Here is a 21,407-nt window from a genome sequence, read left to right on the forward strand (position 1 = left end):
TCAACAGCCCCAGAGGAACCTTTTCTAACAGTGGGGATAAAAATTCCTATCGAAACCAGCGGGTAGGGGCCAGTAGGGGGTCCCAGCGGGTCTGTGACACAGGGGTGTCACACAGGGTAATCGCCTCTGTTGAACAAGGGATTATCTACACGTGCACTTGACTCTTAGCGATTGCTGCACCCAAGAATTCGAGCAATATGCCGTGTGCTGCGTGTTTAAACAGTCCTAATAATGTTAGGAGTTCAAATCTGTTTTTCTTAGAGACTCCTTATCAATGGGAAAAAATCGGGAAGATTGGACGGCGGTTAATAATTTCGGTTCAAAAGATAAAGAGGTTAGTTTGTACAATATGTCTCATGAAAATAAAAAAATTTGAAATTGTGAAAACATTTTCTTTATGAAGTCATTGATGAAGGCATCACTTATAATGTATGTCATCTTTATGAGTTATCAGTGGCTGTTTTTAAGCCCCTCTTTTCGCCTTTTTTGGAACAACGATACCAAATTACTGTACCGGTCTGTTTGAAAATATACCGGTAGATTACTGTGTAAAGATCAATACCGGAAGACGTCTCAAATGGCAGAATAACGGTAATTTTTCTTTCGAATACCAAAGATGAAAAAGGTCATATAACGGAATACTGGCCTCTTGGAAGCCCACCTATGTGCACCACACACCAACCATGCTATTGCTCTTATAATTGCTTTTTTAATTATTTCTTTAAAAGAAACGTCAACATACTTTTTGACTTGATTTGCTAGCGAGGCTACTTATTTAGTCATATAAAAGGCCACGTGACCTGTGAAATTAGTTTTGAATTAATTCATAAACCATAAAATATATCATAAAACTAGCGGTCCCAAACGTTGTCACAGACGACTCACAATCCAAAATATGCGAATAACCATAAAGTAAGGTGGCTTTGAAATTTTAACACTACCACGTAACATTAAAATGAAGTGTTTAGACAAAAAATACGGCAAATTCTCAAACCATTTCTTATGAATATTATGAATATTCATTCGACTATCTATTTCATATTCTTGAAAGCAAAACATTTTCGGTACTCTACCGAGGTGTCTTTAAAACGCGAGGCTGAGAAGGGAAATGGACTTCATTCTGACTTTAAATGGAAGGTAATATATTAAGCTAGATAGGAATCATAATTTCCAGGAAAAGAATACTTTTCTTCTGTACAATTTAAAGGCCAGAATACCAAAATTGAGATTTTCGGTACTCTGCCGAGGTGTCTTTAAAACGTGAGGCTGAGTAGGGAAATGGTGATAGAGACTTTATTTTGGCTTTAAATGGAAGGTAATGTATAAACCTTGATAGGAATTATAATTTCCAGGATAGGAATACTCTCCTTCAGTACAATTTTTAGTTCAGAACACTAAAATTAAGATATTCGGTACTCTACCGAGGTGTCTTTAAAACGTGAGGCTGCGAAGGGAAATGATGATAGAGACTTCATTTTAGCTTTAAATGGAAGCTAATAGATAAGGCTTGACAGGAATTATAATTTCCAGAATAGGAATACACTCCTTCAGTACAATTTTTAGACCAAAGCACCAAAATTAGGATCGTTGGTACTCTACCGAGGTGTCTTTAAAACGTGAGGCTGTGAAAGGAAATGGTGATAGAGACTTCATTTTGGCTTTAAATGGAAGCTAATAGATAAGGCTTGATAGGAATCATAATTTCCAGGATAGGAATACTCTCCTTCAGTACAATTTCTAGTCCAAAACACCAAAATTAAGATTTTCGGTACTCTACCGAGGTGTCTTTATAACGCGAGGCTATGAAGAGAAATGTTGATAGAGACTTCATTTTTGCTTTAAATGGAAGCTAATAGATAAGGCTTGATAGGAATCAATATTTCCGGAATAGGAATACTCTCCTTCAGTATGAAAATTGGGCAGAAAGTTGAATGTGGTGCTGGAATTGCCGAATGTGGTGCTGGAGCGAAAACGAAAGTGCCGAATGTGGTGCTGCGAAAGTGGTGTTGAATGTGGTGCTACGAATGTGGTGCTGGCTTGCTTTTGGTTCATAAATTTCAATTTTGGGAAAAACTTAAGAACAAGTAAGTTATGATCTGAATCATGAATATCTAAAAATTGATAAAAAATTCCATTTTTTAGGTCTCCTGTATAGAAAGGTAGTTTGTCGCTTTTAACAGATACTGATCCATTGACTTCCATTCCAATTCAAAAGGGCTAGACTCCTGGATGGGAAATGAAGTCATTCATTTTCCATCCAGAACGCCCGCGCATGTTTTTTACACAAACGCCCGATTGAAAGTAAAATCTAACGCTACATTTCAAAAAATGCAAAGGAACCACTAGATACAATCCGTCGTCATGATGGCGGCGCGCTTTAGGCGTGTTCTAGATGGGAAATAAGTGGCTTCACTTTTTCTTGCCTGGGAAAGGGTAGAGATTCTACTCTAGCTCTTCGGGCTTTAAACTTAATGCACTGATCTTTATAATAAACCCTGGAGGCAGTTTCTTAATCCAAGGCAAGCAAAAACTTTTGATCGGATTTTCCTTGAAAGTGGTACCCAAATTGTACCTTACTCGATAGCGATGTAAATGCAATAAGTCTACTTTTCTTCACGATCACTTCGCAGATAAACACTAGATAGAGCAACTCTGTATTTCCGAAGCAGCGACATGTGAAGCAAAAAAGCTCCATATAGTGTTTTATATAAGATAACAGTGGATTATTTGTGATGTAGCGCCGTTTGTCGTTAGGCAAAGTTTTAACACTGTAATGGCTTCTTTACGGGTACCACTTTCAAAAAAACTCCGTGCAAAGATAACAGGTATTGCTTAATCCAAGGAACAGTGTTGTTATCATATCATAAAGATATTTGATAGCTATTGTTTTACAATCTCCTTGCAATTCAATAAAGTATCAATCCGTCTGAGGGTTTTGAGAATGAAGCCGGAAGGGGTGAAAGTCCATAAGAGTGTGAATTGAAAATTGAACTTACAGTACGGTAGCGTGGGATGCGACGCCGTGCGTGCGACGGTGCCCGAGAATGGACGACGTTGGATCTGTAACGAAAAAGAAGAAAAATCATACTCTAACGAAAAATTTCCTTATGTAGTCTAAACGCGTTGCAATGTCTGTTACAACTGCCTCTCTCTAATTCGATCTCCAAGGGGGCTAAGATATTTCTTCGAATTAGAGAAAGATTCGAAATATATAGAGTATTTCACACGACTTTTCAGCTGTGGGGACCAATGTTTTTGTTCGAATTACAGAAAGATTCAAAGAGAATTGACCGTACTTTATAACCTTTTAAAGGACAAGTATTATTGCATTATTTATCCTGTTTGGTTTGGTTTCATAGAACGTGAAACTTAAAAAATAGCAGTGAATCTTTGCATGCTAACCTCAACTGGTGTTTGAGTTTTCCCTCGGAACATCTTCTTTTCTTTCGCGATATCACTGTAAAACAAAAATAAGATTATTGAGCGACGGCGGAAGTGTCCCACCATAGTCTACAAAAGCCGATACTATGGTCCTAACTATAAAATGTCGAAAAATTGATCAGTCAGGTTAGGTCGTTTTATGTAAAATCTTATCATATCGATTTTGGCTAAGATTTTACGGATTTTACGGATTTTTCGGGATTTCCCTATGTTTTTGCTTGGGATATAAGCATCAGCATTTTTCAGCCCTGTCCATCTCTTAATCTAAGCATCTTTGAGTCAACTTTTGGTTTTTTGTATGCTTATAAAAAACAACGTGTATATCGACTGTTTTGAAGCGAATTTCCTGATTTTTGTAGATTTTAGTATTGGTTGCAGTTCTTATTGATTTATCCTGGAAATTTTGCAGTAGGCAATTTAGAACCAGGCGTTTACTAAGGTTGCGATTGTAGTGCAGTGGTAGAGCATCCGGCTACGGTTCGCAAGGTTGTGGGTTCAACCCCTAGCCAGGTCATACCAAGGATTCCCAAAATGGTACTTGATGCCTCTCTGCTTGATGCTCAGCAATTAAGAGAAGGATCAAGGGTAAGTGGAGCAATCCAGGGAGAAAGGGTGGGGCTCTCCCCTACCTTCGAGTAGATAGCTATCAAAAGAAGAGCTTTCGGGTCGCCTCCGACTGCAGTCGCAGACTTACTTACTTACTTTCTAAGGTAGCGTTAACGTAGGGTTTAAGGTACGACACTGGAGTCTACCTACAGTTCCCGAAATTTATCAAGAAATGCTATTTGTATATAATGAACCCAAATAGCGTGAGGAGAATGGGTTAGTCACTCCAGGTGTGAATCAGGTCTACCTGTACCTAGGGAGCCAGGGGTGAGAATCATCTGGAGGGATAACTCTTCTTGAGGGGCTGGTAGATGCTGGAGCTATTCTCTGACCAACATTCATGTTTTCGGACAACAACACAGGATGGATTGGATCCTTAGCAGTACCGCAACCAGTCTAGTGGAGGACACACAAACAATCATACCGGCGATGGAAAACGCATACCAAACCAGGACAGATCGGGTTCTTCAGCTCCGTTTGAGCAAATCGGTCTAGTCGAGGACACACGAACAATGATACCAACAGGTTACCTTGAGAAAGTTCTTGTTTACCTACTCTCATCACACTTCTTATGGATAGAAACCCTTTATATCGACCCCCAGTCCCGGTGAACAGCAGGGGGTAATCTGCCGGAAGGTTGCTTTGCAACAAATTTTGCGACATGGAATGTCAGGACTCTAAATGATGATGGCGAATTAGACTCTATCAAACTCACTAACCTTCTTTCGGAAATGAAACATTTCCAGATAGATTTTTTTGGGATAACCGAAACCCACCTGGACTCTGATACACCTGAAAACTTCACTGAACAAGGATTTACCTTCATACACTCTCCACAAAAGGACTTCATTCACCGACAAGAGGTGGCTGCCCTTTTATCCCCTCGATTAACCCCTTACCTGCTGAATTACAGCCTCGTATCAGAGAGAATAAAATGAGTGTCCCGCTGAATCTAAAACCAAAGCTACTATTTTTATAATCTATGCCCCTGACACAAGTTATGACAAAAATGTAATAGACGAATTTTACAACTTCCTCCAGGGTTCAATAGATGCCCTTCCAAGAAATCAGGGTTATATGATTCTTGGAGATTACAATGCAAAGGTTGGAAAATGATCCCATCTCACATGGACCGAAGTTGTTGGGCAATTCACACTTGATACCCAAAATGAAAGTGGAGAGAAACTGCTACAATTCTGTGGCCTAAATAGATTGAAGATTGATGATATTCAAGATCCAAGATCCATATTCAAACACAAAAACTGTCGTTTATCCACTTGGACCTCCCCTAATGGTCAAGTTAAAAACCAAATCGACTATGTACTTGTTAAGAAGGATTAACTGAACTTAATCAAAAATTGCAGAGTTTTCAATTCAGCTGACATTGGTTCAGACCACTCACTTTTACTGTGCAAAATCCTGCTAAAAAAGATACCAAAATCAAAAGGAACACAAAGAACAGTTTCAAATTCGATATTGATAAATTATCAAACGAGTTAATCAGAAACGACTTCGAAATCCATATCGGAGGGAGATTTCAGCCATTAATGGAAACCGATCCTGATATTGATCAACTCTACGAATCATTCACAAATATAACAAATGAAATTACCAGTGAAATTGTTGGACGTAAACAATCCCGTGCTGTTGAAAACATGCCCCTCGAACTTACTGCTCTGTGTGAACGGAGAAGAAAAGCCCGACTTGATTTCTTAAAGGAACCCAACTCAAATGCTGTAAAACAAACCTATTCTGGCCTAAATAAGGAAGTCAAAGCAGCGGTCAAAAAGTTAAAAGCTGATAACCTCAACACCAAAATTAACAAACTTGAGGATGATTTCAGAAGGAACGACAGTCACAACCTCTTCAAAACTGTTAGGGAACTAGAAGGACTACCAAAAAATCACTTAACATAGTCAAGGACGCAAACGGAGCTAAACAGACCGATCCCGATACTGTTCTGAAACTATGGAAAGAACACTTTCAATGTCATTTAAATACATCCTTTCCACGTGATGATTCCGCTATCGATTCAATAAATATAGATGGACAAATTCCTACCCAAATTTAGCCCATCCACACTGACGAAAACGTAAACGCCCTCAAGAGAATGAAAAATAACAAGCTACATCCTGAATGGACCTACTTGAAGATTGATTTATTCAGACAATTGAAAAGTGAGAAAAATAGTATGAAAATGCAGAATAATACGAGAACAATTCGAGAAATTTATGGAATCCGGCGATTCTCGGCTGTTCTGGCGATTTTTAGAAAGTTCCTGTACCAAAATCAGTTTCATTGAAAATTGAACCATGCTTAATCGTGGACATTCTTATAAATGATGTTTTTGTTTGAAAAAAACATAGACACGAAACGAAAAAATCCAATGAAAATCTGCAAAAACGGAAATTTCCGGGTTTTTTGGCCGGAAAAAAACATTTTCTCAAAAATCGATCTCGGTCATGTTTTGAGCATGGCGAATACGCATCATTCTGCAAAAAAACAGAGAAAAAACTAATGATGAAAATTCGAAAAAATGTAAAAAAAAAACGGTTTTTCCGGCATACTTCCGGCATCTTCGACCGGAAAAAATGTTTTTCGAAAATCGGGCTCTGTCACATTTTAGGTATTGTCATTTTGCATCAGTGTGCAAAATTTCATAAAAAAAATATAAAGTAGAGCTCGAGAAATTCAAAAAATACTGTCTTTCCGGCGAAAATAGGTTAATCCGGCGATTTTTGAATAGTTCCGGCTTCAAAAATCAATTCTATTGAAAATTGAAACATGCTTGATGGTGGGCATTGCTATTAATAATGTTTTAGAATGAAAAAACAACCAATTATAAGGAAAAAGTCCAATGAAAATCCAGAAAAACGGCGATTTCCGGCATTTTCGGCCGGAAATTTTTTTTCTCAAAAATCGGACTCGGCCATGTTTTGGGCATTGTTAATGACGCGTATTAGTGCCAAAAAAACAGTTTTTCCGGAAAATTTTTTTTTCCGAAATTCGGGCTCCGTCACATTTTGGGCATTGCCATTTTGCATCATTGTGCAAAAAATCAGAAAAAACTAATGAGCCAATCCAGAGAAAAGCTGGCAACAGACGAACGAACGAACGAACGGACGAACGGACATGGGTTAATACCTCCACTGGGGTACCCGGAGGTAGGTCCAAAAAGAATATATTCATTGGATAAGAAAATTTATTTTATTTGAATCACTGAAATACACATGAAAATTACAAAACTGCATAAAAAAGCTTAAATGCAAAGATTACAAATTTGCTAATAACAAGTAACAAAAAAATGTTTATGTTTTGAAAAAATTCTAAATTTATACAAAGGAATTAACAATATCCCTGACATAAATGTGACATGCATATAAACTTTAATGCATTTCACTGACAAAGAAACCACTGAACATTAAAAATATTTTGTTTACAAAAAACATAGGTACACGAAATAATTCATTTTTTGCACAAATCATCATTTAAATGCTCGAACAGCTCCTCGCCAGTCCCAAAAGTCTTAACGTTCACATCACCGAAACAATAGACTGGAGTCGTTTATAATGCGTGTAATACTAATAATACCAATACTAATAATACGGGATTTAGTTTGTATAAACGACTGGAAGAATCCGGTGTTCCAGCCTTATAGATACAGGGGCTAGCTACGCAGAAACTTGCGTAGCGAGAAAACAATTTATCAAGCAACAACAAACTCTCAAAACGAAATCAACTCAAATGAAAAACTTTCAATACACAAATCCACACATATTCATTTTTCTCAAGAATTATTTTGAGCAGGAAAAAATCATAATTGCAATATTGACACTTTTCTTTTGTTTAGAGTTAGTGCACAAAGGTTTCTAGACGACTAAAATTGTTCCATTCATTACTTTTTGCTTTATTTCTACTATGTATAAATTAGTCGTCTAGCTTGCTAGACTACCGAAACAATGATCTTTCTCCTTCGATAAAAAATATCGGTAATAAAAATCTTGCTTTTCAATAAATTTTGGACAATGAGACTTATCACGACTGAAAATATGGATGTAAACATGGCTTTTGTTATTTTCCTTGTGTGACCGGTTAAGGAAATGGTTTTCCCATGTAAACTCAGTTAAAGTTACATGCCCGTCAGATGATGGCGTTATTCTTTGAAATTCCGCAGAAAAATGAATTTCTAGTGGTTCTTGGTTTACTTTCGAACGATGGGCGTTTACTTTTCTTAAGATGGCCGACGCCACTGGAACATAAGTAAATTCAATTCGTTCAACAGTGACGAATATCTTTCGAATCTCCTTCATGCACTCATCAGTGAAAAGATTTTTTTTAGAAATGATCCAATGATACGTCATATCGTACACATCATAGTCCGGATTTTTTATGACATCGAATAATGTCTTAATGACTGGGTGTTGCAAAGAAAGACCATCCTGAAACGTAGCCTTTATTTGAATATTTCGATTTAATGGAAGCCAATCTAATGGATTATAATAAGTGAAAATCCTGAAAACAATAATTGTCCATTGTCTCTCATTCTGTAATAACTCCAGATTTTTGAAAATCTCATCGAAATCACCGTTCGCGATATTTTCTATGATAAGGACAAGAGTTTGTTTAATGTTTACATCATTTCCCATGATCTTCTCGTCGTAAAGCTGCTTCATTAGTTCGGCGATTCTACGATGTTCGGTCTCATATCGAGAATAACTATAACTATAAGAAAAATTGTTTGTTCGAAATTTAAATTGATTAATATTGTAGTTCTTTCTCAATCTCAATATGTCAAAATCGTTGAAGTAGTTCACCATAAAACATGCTTCGTTGTCAAGCAAATCATTTAATCCTTGCATGAAGAAACGGTGACCAAAAGTGTAATCGTAAACATTCCAACCCTCGTTAATACTAATGAAGGTGACATTCCTGAACTCGGAACAACTTAACATTGAAAAGTCCTGGAAATTCTGCACAACACCATTTGAAGCAGTAAAATAAACACATTCTGATAGAACGAATAACTGGATTACAAGAAACATGTTACTCCTCTTCTTATTTTGCCTTTCAAACGTCTTCAGTGTCGATGACTTATTACTGCAATCCTCCTCTAAGTATGAGTACTTTAGACAATCACTGTTAATTGAATAAGAATTGCGAACAATTGAATAATTTGCTGTTTGCTTAATTACTTTTTAATTTACGTGGTAGGTTGCTACAATGTTAAACTCCCTCAATTAATAGCTCATTAAACTGACTGATGTGATGCGATATGATCACATGGAAAAAAGGGCGAAATGCTCTTTCTTATCATGTCTCATTTCTTAAGGGCTCTGACCATAGTCCAAAAATTGATTTTGGTATTTGAACATAAAAGTTATATTTCAGGTTCCTTAACACTTTTAACAAAGAATTGCCTTAATAAATTGCTTTTTAATCGAATCCCTTAAGAGTAATTAAGAATTTAATTGCAAAAATGACGTTATGAACTTTAAAAAGATGTTAATAATATGTTGCATCACCCTCTTTTACAAAAAGTGCTTAGTTTAAATGGGTAATTAACTTTTTTGTTTCAAAATTTCTTTACACTGTCCGCAAAGAATTGAACTATTTTAAATTTTGCGGAAAATTTTTCTAAAAAGATGTGTCAAAAGTTATTACTGTTTTTTTAAAGCAAAATCCGGATGAAAAATTGATGAAAAGCCACTATTTTGAAGATTTCGAGACAAAGAAGCATTTACAAAAATTTTCCGCAAAAATTTTTATTGTTCGGTAAAAGATACACCATTTACTGCGAAAATTTTTTCAAAATGTTTTTTCTTCGCCGAAACTAAGCTCTTCAAAGTTTAAATACTCTTCCTCGCAAAAGTCTTCATTTTCTTCTTCATCAATTTTTTTCAATGCAATTTTTGAATTTTCAGATTCAGGAATAGTTTGTCTAACAGAAAATGTATAACATGCCATAGTTTTGTTGGTTACATCAGTCAGAAAACACATTTTAAACACGGCAATTATGAAAAATTCACTATGGTCAGAGCCCTTAAATTGCGCATTGAAGCCCATCCCCTTTAAAGGGACATAACAGTACTTGCGAAATTTGTAAACAAACTGTATGCAGCGGATACAAAATCAAAACAAATGTCACATGTCAAAATAAAAAATCAAACCAAATATGGCTAATTTTGATTGTTCAATTGTTTTACAAGTTTGTTTTGGACACGTGATTTCAATTGTTCTCTTTAATGACACGTGGTTCGCGCAATGTTTACATTTTACTACTTTAATGTCCCTTTAAGTGAGCACTAATTTTTGTTTTGTTTGTCAATTTTTCAACAAATGCTTCCATTCTAACTAATGATATACCGTTGAAAAGATAATTCAAAGCACTATGATATTCAACCTTTAATGACCGATTATTTTAAGCGATAAAATACCAATAAGATATAGAAAAAAAAGCGGTAGATTCAATCTGTCATAAAAAATATGTTGCAAATTCTAATGCATCGCTTTTGCTTGCTTTGGAAAAGTTGAAGATCCATTTCTAGCATTTTTGTTATATATCATTGGTCTACCCATTTCGATAAATTGCTCTCGAAGAAGGACACATATTGATTGATTACTCTCTTTTAAGACTTATTTTTTCACCTTGAAAACAGGTGGGTTTATTATATAGAATTTACAGTTGTAGGCGCACGGTTGGCCTCTAAACCGATCTTTCATTTAGAGTAACGGGTTTGTTACAGATCTTCTTGAAATAGAGTTTAGTCCGAGGACTTCCTCTAACCTTATATATCCAGCTGCCATTCTTTTGTAATTCTGTTTTCTCCTTTGCCTTCGTATGCCATTCTTTGATGGTTTCACGTTCTTTCTTTGAGAGATCGTCGGAAACTCTAAATTCGCCTATGTCTAGCTCTTCTTCGTTCTTTAATACGACTTTCAAGGGTCGCCATCGTTTTTTTTGAACATTTCGTCCTTTCTAGCTCCTATTCTCTCTGCACTGACGATGTTTACCTTTAATCCCATTTGGTTTCTCACAATTTCTTCAACATAATCCTTATCACCTACACGTTGTTCTTCTAAGTCTTCATGTTTGTTCTCACCAAGGTTGTGAACAATGAAATTGCATTTTGTTAAATTAAACCATCGTTCTTCTTTCTCTTCTTTAATGAAGTTCTTGATCGTTACCACTTGTTGCTTCAGCTCATCTTTAGTAATGCTAGCTTATGTCTGTTGTTGTTTTGGGTCTATATCGTTGTCTTTTTTGTTGAGCTCGCCTTTAGCGATGCTAGCGTATACCTGTTGTTGTTTTGATCCACTAACGACGTCTTCTTTATTCACAAGCTCATCAATTTCCTTCTCCAGACTATCTAGTCTAGCAAAAACACATTGCTTGTTGCCTTGTTGTTTGTCATCCTTTGTTTACTTGTTTTGATCTTCTCTAACAGTATTGGCGTGACTGTGATGCATTTTGCACATTCAAGTCTCCTTGCTTTGTACTGAAGGCAAATTTGCATTTGGTACGCTGGAAGCACCGAACAGGCATAGTGAACGAATCTTTGAGACTTCCTACACTGCAAGACATCGTTATCCCGTATTATTTCAATTATAAAGCATTTATTTGGGGTGCAGGGTTCATATTTTGTTGAAATTTCGATGTTAATATTTTCAGAAGTTTTTGCCATTTTGTTGCATTGTCAGGAGCACAACCGTACAGATTTTATTTGACGTCAAATCGTTATGGGGACCACCGCTGGGTAGGGGGTCCAAATGGGTAGGTGATATGCCGCTTTGTGCCAGGGTACTAAGTGGTGGTCCTTTTTTTTTTTTTTAATTACAACTTTGTACCAGGGTACTAAGTCAGGTCATTTTTTATGCCTTTTTAGCGTCAGGCTATCGGACGCTGCCCTTCTTTAATTATAAAAAATAATGGTAAAATAGCCTTTCTTATGAAAAAACAGCAGAAAAAATGCCATTTTGGTCACCAACGGACGCTTTCCTGCCTTTCTAGAATTTGGACTGTAAGTGATGGTCCTTTTTTGAAAAAAAATTATCACTTTGTACCAGGGTACTAAGTGGTGGTCCTTTTTTGAAAAAAAATTATCACTTTGTACCAGGGTACTGAGTGGTAGTCCATTTTTGAAAAAATTCTTTGCAAATTATTTTATTTCATTTCTTTTCATTTAATAATAATAATAATAATAGCTAATATTTTAAGTGGCTGGCCATGGAATAACGACTGAGCTTAAAGGCAGCTCAGCCATTGTTTCCCCCAGGGGCCACTGTAATAAATAAGTATGAATTAAATTAAGTTAAAAAAGAACAAGCTAGATGCTGAATTGACCTACCTGATGATGAAAATTAGATAGCAATGCGAGGAGCAAAAAATCAGTCAGAAAATATAGCGTTTATTGAAAATGCATAACGCAATAAATTCATCATTGATTGTTGATAAGGGGAGAGGGAAGGGTTGTAGGTAAAAAATAAATAGAAAGTTCTGGTCGCAAAAATCAGTTTTATTGACAATTGAGTCATGCTTGATGGTGAGCATTGTTATCAATAATGTTTTTGTGTCAAAAACATAGAAATACAAGGAAAAAAATCCAATGAAAATCTGCAAAAACGGCGATTTCCGTCATTTTCAACCGGAAAAAAAAATTTCTCAAAAATTGAACTCAGCCATGTTTTGAGCATTGCGAATACGCATCTTTCTGCAAAAAAATCAGAAAAAACTAAAGATGAAAATTCCAGAAAATGTAAAAAACCCCGGTTTTCCCGGCATATTTCTGGCATTTTCGGCCGGAAAAAATGTTTTTCGAAAATCGGGCTCCGTCACATTTTAGGTATTGTCATATTGCATCAGTGTGCAAAATTTCACAAAAAAAATAAAGTAGAGCTCGAGAAATTCAAGAAATACTGTCTTTCCGTCGAAAATAGGTTGTTCCGGCGATTTTTAAATAGTTCCGGCTTCGAAAATCAATTTTATTGAAAATTGAAACATGCTTGATGGTGGGAATTGCTATTAATAATGTTTTTGAATGAAAAAATAACCAATTATAAGGAAGAACCCCGGCCGGAAAAATTTTTTTCTAAAAGATCGGACTTGGCCATGTTTTGGGCATTGCTAATACGCATCTTTGTGCATAAAATCTAAAAAAACTAATGATGAAATCTCGAAAAAATGCCAAAAAACCGGTTTTTCCGGCATATTTCCGGCATTTTCGGCCGGAAATGATTTTTTTTCGAAAATCAGGCTCCGTCACATTTTAGGCATTACCATTTTGCATCATTGTGCCAAAAATCAGAAAAAACTAATGAGCCAATCTCGAGAAAAGCTGGTAACAGACGGACAGAAGAACGGACGAACGGACGAACGGACGGACAAAGGTTAATTTATAGGACCTCCAGGTAGGTCCAAAAAATCACCAGGTGTTGACCAAATCACCACTGAAGTACTCCGTGCTGGAGGTGACAGTATGGTTACAATGCTGAGGAATATTTTCAATAAGATATTCTGGAATTTTCGCGGGTTTTAATTTTCGCGGTTTTGCCCTTTTTTGGACAAATTTCTTTCATTTTCCTAAGGATTTTTCAAATTTTTCGATAAAATTGGAAAAAATTGTATTTCGCGGGAATTAATTTTCGCGGTTTTCAACTCTCAAAATTTTTCGCGGGATCAGATTTTCGCGATTTTGACGAAAAACCGCGAAAAACGCTAAAATTTAAACCCGCGAAAATTAGTTCCAATAAGGTAGATAACCGTCTCAGAGAAACTCAATATGGTTTCCGCTCAGGGCGTAGTACTATAGATGCAATTTTCATTGTTAGGCAGTTGATTGAAAAAGCCAAAGAAAGAAACATTCCTTTAAATTTTCCCTTCATAGACCTCAAAGCTGCTTTCGACACAGTCAGGAGGAAAGCACTTTGGAAAATGTTAAGATCAATTGGTGTCGATCAAAATATTGTGAGCATCATAGAGAATATGTATGACCGAACTGAATGTGCTATTCAAATTGATGGGAAATTAACTGAGTGGTTTGCAGTCAACGTTGGTGTCCGCCAAGGCTGTACATTGTCTCCCACGCTCTTCAATGTATTTCTGGAATATGTTATGGATGAAGTGAAGAGCCTTTTAGGTGACCTAGAATTTGATGATACGCTATCAACTGATGTACGATATGCAGATGACACTATCCTCATCGCTTATGATATTGATAAACTTAAACTTTCTACAAATGAGCTTGATTCTGCCTGTAAAAAATGGGGCCTAAAAGTCAACGTCAAAAAATGCAAATTGCTATCAAATGAAACTGACTCATTATTTATTGATGGAGAAGAAGTTGAACACGTTGCCAAATTCATCTTTCTCGGATCTGTTGTGCCTGAAATCAGCGATGATGTGTTAAGAAGAATAGCCCTAGCCTCAGCTGCCTTTGGTAACCTAAAGAAAAATGTATGGTCAAGAAACGACTTATCTCTACGAATCAAATCGAGACTCTTCTACGCACTCATCATACCAATAGCAATATATGCCTGTGAAACTTGGTCTATAAAAAAAAAAGATATGTCAAAACTTTCAGTCTTCCAAAACGACTGCCTCAGAATCATGGCTGGGAAACGCAGAATCGACAGAACAAAAATAGTAGATTTAAAGCGTACTCTTGATGTCAAGATATGGATATCCTTGATATGATCAAAAGGAGGAGAATGAACTGGTTTGGTCACATCGCAAGAAGAGATCCCAACATCAACTATGTGCACAAGGCTTATAAGCGAGATTTTAAGGAAAAAAGACCCCGTGGACGTCCCCCAAAAAAGATGGAGCGATGTAATCCGAGAAGACACAGGGATCCCACTTCTTACTGCTGAGCGCCGTGCCTGTGACAGAGAAAAGTGGAAAGAGTTTGTCTCTAAGAAGTGTGCAAAGATCCCCGTGCGATTATGCACTTAAGTCAAGTAAGTCAAGAATGGGTTAGATCTTACCAGGAAGAATTTATAACATCAAATGTCTGAAGTCGTTACATTAATTTTCTAACATAGGAAATTTCCCCGACCACTGGTGAATTTCAACCCACGCCCTTTTAGACCATGTTCGCACGTGACGGTTCCGTTTCGCACCGAAACAGAATGAAGTCATTCTATTGGTTAGAAGTGACGTAACACTTGAATGTAACCAATAGAATGGCTTCATTTCGTTTCGGAGCGAAACGTCACGTGCGAACGAAGTCTTAAGCGTTTAGGATGGTTTATAGGTGTTATTGTATTGACGTGTTTTGGCGGTAGAAAATTTCTCTAGGGGTTAATATCTTGAATTGCGGAAGGTAAACTTAGACTTCGTTGATAAACTTGATGAAAATTGTTATAGTTGATGAAAATAAGGTGTTTGCGGTTTGAACCTACTTCATAGATGAAAAGATTGAGTTTCAAAATTGGACACAAGCAAGGAAGTAAATATTAGAAGACAACTTTTTTTAAAATTCCCTGGAAGTCACACTTTTCTTAAGCATAGGTAGGGTTCATTTGAGCTGAGGCTGGGCCTTAAATTTTTATTGTTGTTCGTAAGTTAAAATCTTAGCCTGGCTAAGCTTATAAGCGTTATGCTTATAAATAAAAAAACAAGAGGTGGAGGTTGAAACAAAAGAGACAAACGCACAAAAGTAGGAAGAAATTAGGAAGCGATAAACGGCGAGATACACTCTGGTACACAGTAATAAGTGATATGCTCATAAATAAAAAACAATAGGTAAAAGTTGAAGCAAAAGAGCTCCCACAAGGAAGAGAATAGTAAAAACAAGATAAATTACTAAGTTCGGGGAATTCTAGTACTAAAACCGATGCAGTTTGAAGATTCAATTTTTGCTTCCTTGTAAAACTATGGTATAAATAGCGACAATATTGAGTCAAGAAGTTAATTCGAACGAATAAGAAATCAATCAAAGAAGACATACACACAACTTGTTCAGTATTTTCGAGAGAACCCACATTTTAAACATTTCGAGAATCATTAAAAGTTAAAACCACACTACAACCATGGTCGGCAAAATTAGATTATGTTTTCTTTTAGCAACATTTTTTATTGTTGTCATGGTACCAACTGAAACAGAGGCATATCAATGCACGACTAGCCCGTGTTCAATGTACGCCTATGGTAAACCGAAGCCCTGGGTTTTCATTGGAAAGGAAAGATGCTTTGCTGGAGAAGTGTTTGGAAGAAGAAGCAGCCGACGGAGAAGTGGAAGTTGGAGACCCTACTACAAATACACTTTCTGTCGATTGTAACTCCTTAGTGAATGAATGAATGACTGAATAAATGAACGAACGAACGAACGAACGAACGAACGAACGAACGAACGAACGAACGAACGAACGAACGAACGAACGAACGAACGAACGAGTCACTTTAGAAAGACATATCTTTTCCAAGCGAAAGACGAATTCCAACGTTTTCAGGCCTTTTCATTCATTCGAGGTCTAAGTTTTTTCTATAATTGCATTTTGTGATAATTTTTTCATGTTGTATGTCTGTCCAGATATAATTGGCAGTGGAAACAAGAATGCCTGTAACTTTTGATAGTCAAATATAATTATGGAAATTTTTTTTGCTTGTTTTAGAGAATCAAAAGCGCTATATTTGAATGTATTTTTGGTTGAAAAAATCGCGATTTTTAGCGGTTAAATTTGCGATTGCAAAAATTGAGCTTTTTTTCTACTTATGCTATAACGTTCATTTTTACACCAGTGGTAGTTCAACCTTAGGTTAAGAAGTTTGTTAAATTTCAAGGCAAACAGAAAAGTCCTTCATAAGATATGGGACCCGAAATACCCCTTGGTAGCACTTTTCTGTGAAATATCAAATCTCCAACTTATTACTAAAAACGGGGGTTATGTTATCTTTTTGAACAGTGCAATTAAAAGTTGGAAAATGTTAAGTGTTGGTGCATTGGTATTATTGCTATTGGTATCATTTATTATTTCGAAACGAAGTGAAATCACAGTATAATTGTTTTTATTGAAAAGATAAGCATGAACTTATATTGCCTTTGTTATTTTTAAGTCTAAAGAACTTTGCTAATTCCCAAAACACTAAACACAGTTTGGCTATGAGGTCATTAAAGAGATCGTAAAATGTGTTATGATCGAAAAACTGTTTTATCAATCATATCACTACCCCCGTTTTAAGTAATAAGTTGGAGATTTGATATTTCACAGAAAAGTGCTACCAAGGGGTATTTCGGGTCCCATATCTTCCGAAGGACTTTTCTGTTTGCCTTGAAATTTAACAAACTTCTTAACCTAAGGTTGAACTACCACTGGTGTAAAAATGAACGTTATAGCATAAGTAGAAAAAAAGCTCAATTTTTGCAATCTCAAATTTAACCGCTTAAAATCGCGAATTTTTCAACCAAAAATACATTCAAATATAGCGCTTTTGATTCTCTAAAACAAGCAAAAAAAATTTCCATAATTATATTTGACTATCAAAAGTTACAGGCATTCTTGTTTCCACTGCCAATTATATCTGGACAGACTTTAGCTACGTAGTTAATAGAAAATGTACAAGTTCGTGATAATTTGAAAGTTTAGTGGTTTCACCTGACAAATCCTAGCCGATAAATATTGTTCAAATGCTTCCATAGTTTGCAGAAGGCTTTCTATGAACCAAAAATGATTATTTTATCTCCCTATAGGAGGAGTCTCATTCTATGCATTACCAAAGCTAGACCCGGCGAACGGCAAATTTCACCAGTCCAAGGCAGGAAAAAAATTACAATTCGCCGATCGAAAAATTCGGTTCAGTTCATATTTACGCTAATCAATACACTGCCTACCTACATTCCAAACCCAGTCCTACATTCCAGCCCCCACCCTACATTTCAAACCCCGCCCTACATTGCAACCCCCTAGTTTTTTGGCAAATCTTGGTACCCCCAGTTTTTGGCAAATCCTGGTCCCCTTCACAAAGGCCTTACAAAAAGTTGTATCCCCTACTAGAAAGAGGGGGTGCAAACTATGGCCTCACTTTCCCAGCTTGATTTAAGAGGTTTGAAAGGAAAAACTTTTACCTGACAAATTCTTATCAATATATTTTTTTTAAATACCTCACTTACTCGACTTCTTGATTTAGGAGGTTTCTAACGAAAAACGTTCAACTTACTAGCTTTTACTAGTGAAAATTGTTCAAAGGTTACACTTGCCTTGCTTGATTTAAGTGGGTTTTCCAAGGAAAATTGTTCAAATGCCTCACTTTCCCAGCTTAATTTAAGAGATTTTATAGTAAAATAGTTTTTGTACCTGACAAGTTCCAATTTGTGAAGAACGTCCGATTGTTCAGCCTCCATAGCACCAGAAATATCATACTCGATTATCTCATGCATGGTGGTGACTGCCATATAACCTGTATTCGACTGAAACAAAGAAAGTTTGTCTCGATGAGTATAACTTCTGAGTACATCTTTTAAACTCGTAGAACACTCTCTATAATTCGAATCCCTTTATAATTAGCCTTCGAAATCGAATTTACGAGTGTTAACTATAGTAAAAAATGCTGCTTACACGTTTGTTTTTTTATAAGAGCATTCACAACTTTTGAAGCTTTCGGATGTTCTTAACTTTTTGAGTTATGAAACTAAAAGTGTTCTTATTTTTACCATTTTGTGAGTATTTATGTGCGATTTACTTCAAACAAATTGGATGTTTCAGAGTCCATAAAGCCTTAAAATGACCTAAACTTATCCTTAATTTAATATTTCCCTCTAAAAATCATGTGGATAAAAACTACAAATTCTGCTTGTAGAAGTGGAAGTTCCTAAAGCGTTAAAAACATAAAACATAATATTAATTCCGTATGTTCTTATTTAGTTTGTTCTCAAAGAAAAACACGTACATACCATGTTGACACAGACATTGGTGACAGCTTCCGGATCTTTATGTAATAAATGACCAGTGATCACTTCAAAGTCCGTTTGATCGTCCTATAGATTGGAAAGAAAATAATTGTTATTTGTTGAATAACAACAGTCTTGGTTACCATAATGGGCTATTTCAGAAAAAAATTGTACCCCTATGTTGAGGATGTCTTTTTTTAAAAAGGTGACCTGGATTTTTTTTCAAATTTTTCCAGGACCCCCTTGGATTTTTTTTATCCCATTTCTTTGGACCACCTTGGATTCTCGACCTTGTTATACTGACCACCCTGGATTTTATCATCCAAAAAACTAGACCACCCTGGACGTCACAACTCCTCAACATAGGGGGTAGAGACTATTTCTGGAATAGCCCAATCAAATTTGTTCTTTTCAACATCAAAGAATTCATATCAAAGTATACTCGTTTTCAGAACCAGTAAATTTTGCTAAGATTTTTTACACATTGTGCCTTAAATCTTAACATGTTCGTATGTCTTCTCTAACGGGATATGGCAAATATAACGACCTGACCTGGTTGCTTAGCCAAAAGCGCATTGCTTTTTGCTTGAAAACGAAAGTGAAAACGACTGGGCTCTGATGTTTATGTTTGTGATTGACGTTTGTTTTAGTACAATTGTTTTCCTTTAACCAATCGCCACGCTCAATAGCTTATTTAATATCCATCCAAAATCTGGATGAAAAGATCAAAGCGGTCCACCAACCTGGGTGGATTAGTCAGACTCAGAATCTGCCCGGAGATTAGAATTTTCCTTAACTTGAACAAGTTTTTTGGTAGCGTAAAACCTATATATACCTACACCATAGACCAAACAAGTTTTTTGGTAGCGTAAAACCATTCTCCATAGACCAAACAAATTTGCATTCGCTTTGCAAGTTGTAGAGACTCAGATATATACTTTGTTTTCGAAATTTTGGACTGTATCCAACCGGACTTGGCAATGATCTTTATATACCCTGGACAAAGTTATATCCACCATCTTCGATTTGAAAGTGGTATCCGCAAAAAAGCCATTGCAGTGTTAAAAGTTAACTTAAAACGGCACTTCATCATCAAAAGCATTCGAGAAAAAAATAGATCTAGCGCTTTCGATGCATTTACTACTGCTATCCATGATATGCACCACTGGAGAGTCTTCTGAGAACTTTTAAGATTTTCCACCCAATACGTCACTTAAACAATAGAAAAAGTGACGTATTGGGTGGAACAAAAACAGAAAAGTTGCATAATTTCGTGAAGTCGTTGCAGTGGTGCATATCATGAATTGAGTAGTAGGTTTCTAAAAAAACTCAGATCAAAAGTTTTGTTGGGACCAGACTTAATTGTGAAGGTCATCGTAACGTGTGATGTACTATAGACAATACTTACCCCGCTATACTGGGCCGATTTGAATGCATAATGTAAGAAATGCGAGCGAACAATTTCTTTTTGAACTAATGTGTACCAGAGTCTCTTGTACGGTCGAACACGACGTCCAAGACTACTGAAAAGAGAGAAAAAGGATCTCTAACTTCTAAACTGGATTAGGCTTCCTATACTATACAAGGTTGTTGGTTCAATCCCGGGTCATACCAAAGACTTTGTACTTTGTACAAATATGGTACGTGATGTCTCACAGCATGATGCTTAGCAATTAAGAAAAGGATCAAGGGTAAATGGAGCAATCCAGGTAGAAAGAGTGGCACCCTCCACTACCTTTAGGTAGATAGCTATCGAAAAAGGAGCCTTCGGGTCGCCTCCGAATGCGGTCGTTGACTTAATTATACATAATTGTCTGGTTTTAGAGCTGACTATTATGGAATTCACAGGAAAAGATACAATTAGACAAGTACCTTATGATTTGAGATTTGAAATTTTTTTCTCAAACTTAAGGGAGAATAAAAAGTTAAAGGAACCACCAACCATCTGGGAAAAGTCTGGTCACACTCACCTGAAAGGCGTATTATCAGGATCAAGAAGAAGTTTAGTTTTCTGGAGAGTGAGTCCACCTCTCAAGACACTCCCATCATTCAAATGGTACGCGTCAATCAAGTTCTCTTCCACGTGATATGAATCCAGTGAAGCAACGAGGAGTTGTTCCCAACGGATCAGGATCTTAGTAGCGTTGTAAAGCAGAGTCGATTGGGTTGGTAAATCTAAAAAATGAGCATTAACAGACATCAGACGATGTTAATTCCGAAAAAATTAACCTAACAAATAATTCAAATATCTACGTGGCTCTCCCATAACTACAATGTTATTCTAGAAATTTTGAATTTTGAAAAACCTTAATATGCCGAGTATATCAGTATGCCCATGATTATCGAAGTCGAAATCGATTTATATATCAAGTGTCATAGCTTTTGAAGAGCATAGCTCGGATGAACCACTCGTTTTTAAGAAAATCCAAAATTTATGAAGCCTTTGGATGTTCTTAACTTTCTGAGTTTTAAGAATGA

General features: G+C 36.3%; 1 protein-coding gene across 1 annotated transcript in view; it reads right to left on the minus strand.

Annotated features, from left to right (window-relative positions):
• LOC136819085 (dmX-like protein 1) overlaps positions 1–21,407 on the minus strand; it is a 66,745-nt gene that overhangs the window by 17,385 nt on the left and 27,953 nt on the right. The window contains exons 31-36 of the mRNA XM_067075253.1: positions 20,900–21,104; positions 20,338–20,452; positions 18,933–19,016; positions 18,337–18,449; positions 3,403–3,457; positions 2,997–3,060 (exon numbers count right to left, since the gene is read on the minus strand). Of these exons, the coding sequence (XP_066931354.1) occupies positions 2,997–3,060; positions 3,403–3,457; positions 18,337–18,449; positions 18,933–19,016; positions 20,338–20,452; positions 20,900–21,104 (636 nt within the window). The remainder of the gene's footprint in view (positions 1–2,996; positions 3,061–3,402; positions 3,458–18,336; positions 18,450–18,932; positions 19,017–20,337; positions 20,453–20,899; positions 21,105–21,407) is intronic.

Source organism: Clytia hemisphaerica, unplaced genomic scaffold (genome assembly GCF_902728285.1).
Source record: "Clytia hemisphaerica strain Z4C2 unplaced genomic scaffold, Clytia hemisphaerica genome assembly, whole genome shotgun sequence".
Lineage (NCBI taxonomy): Eukaryota > Metazoa > Cnidaria > Hydrozoa > Leptothecata > Clytiidae > Clytia > Clytia hemisphaerica.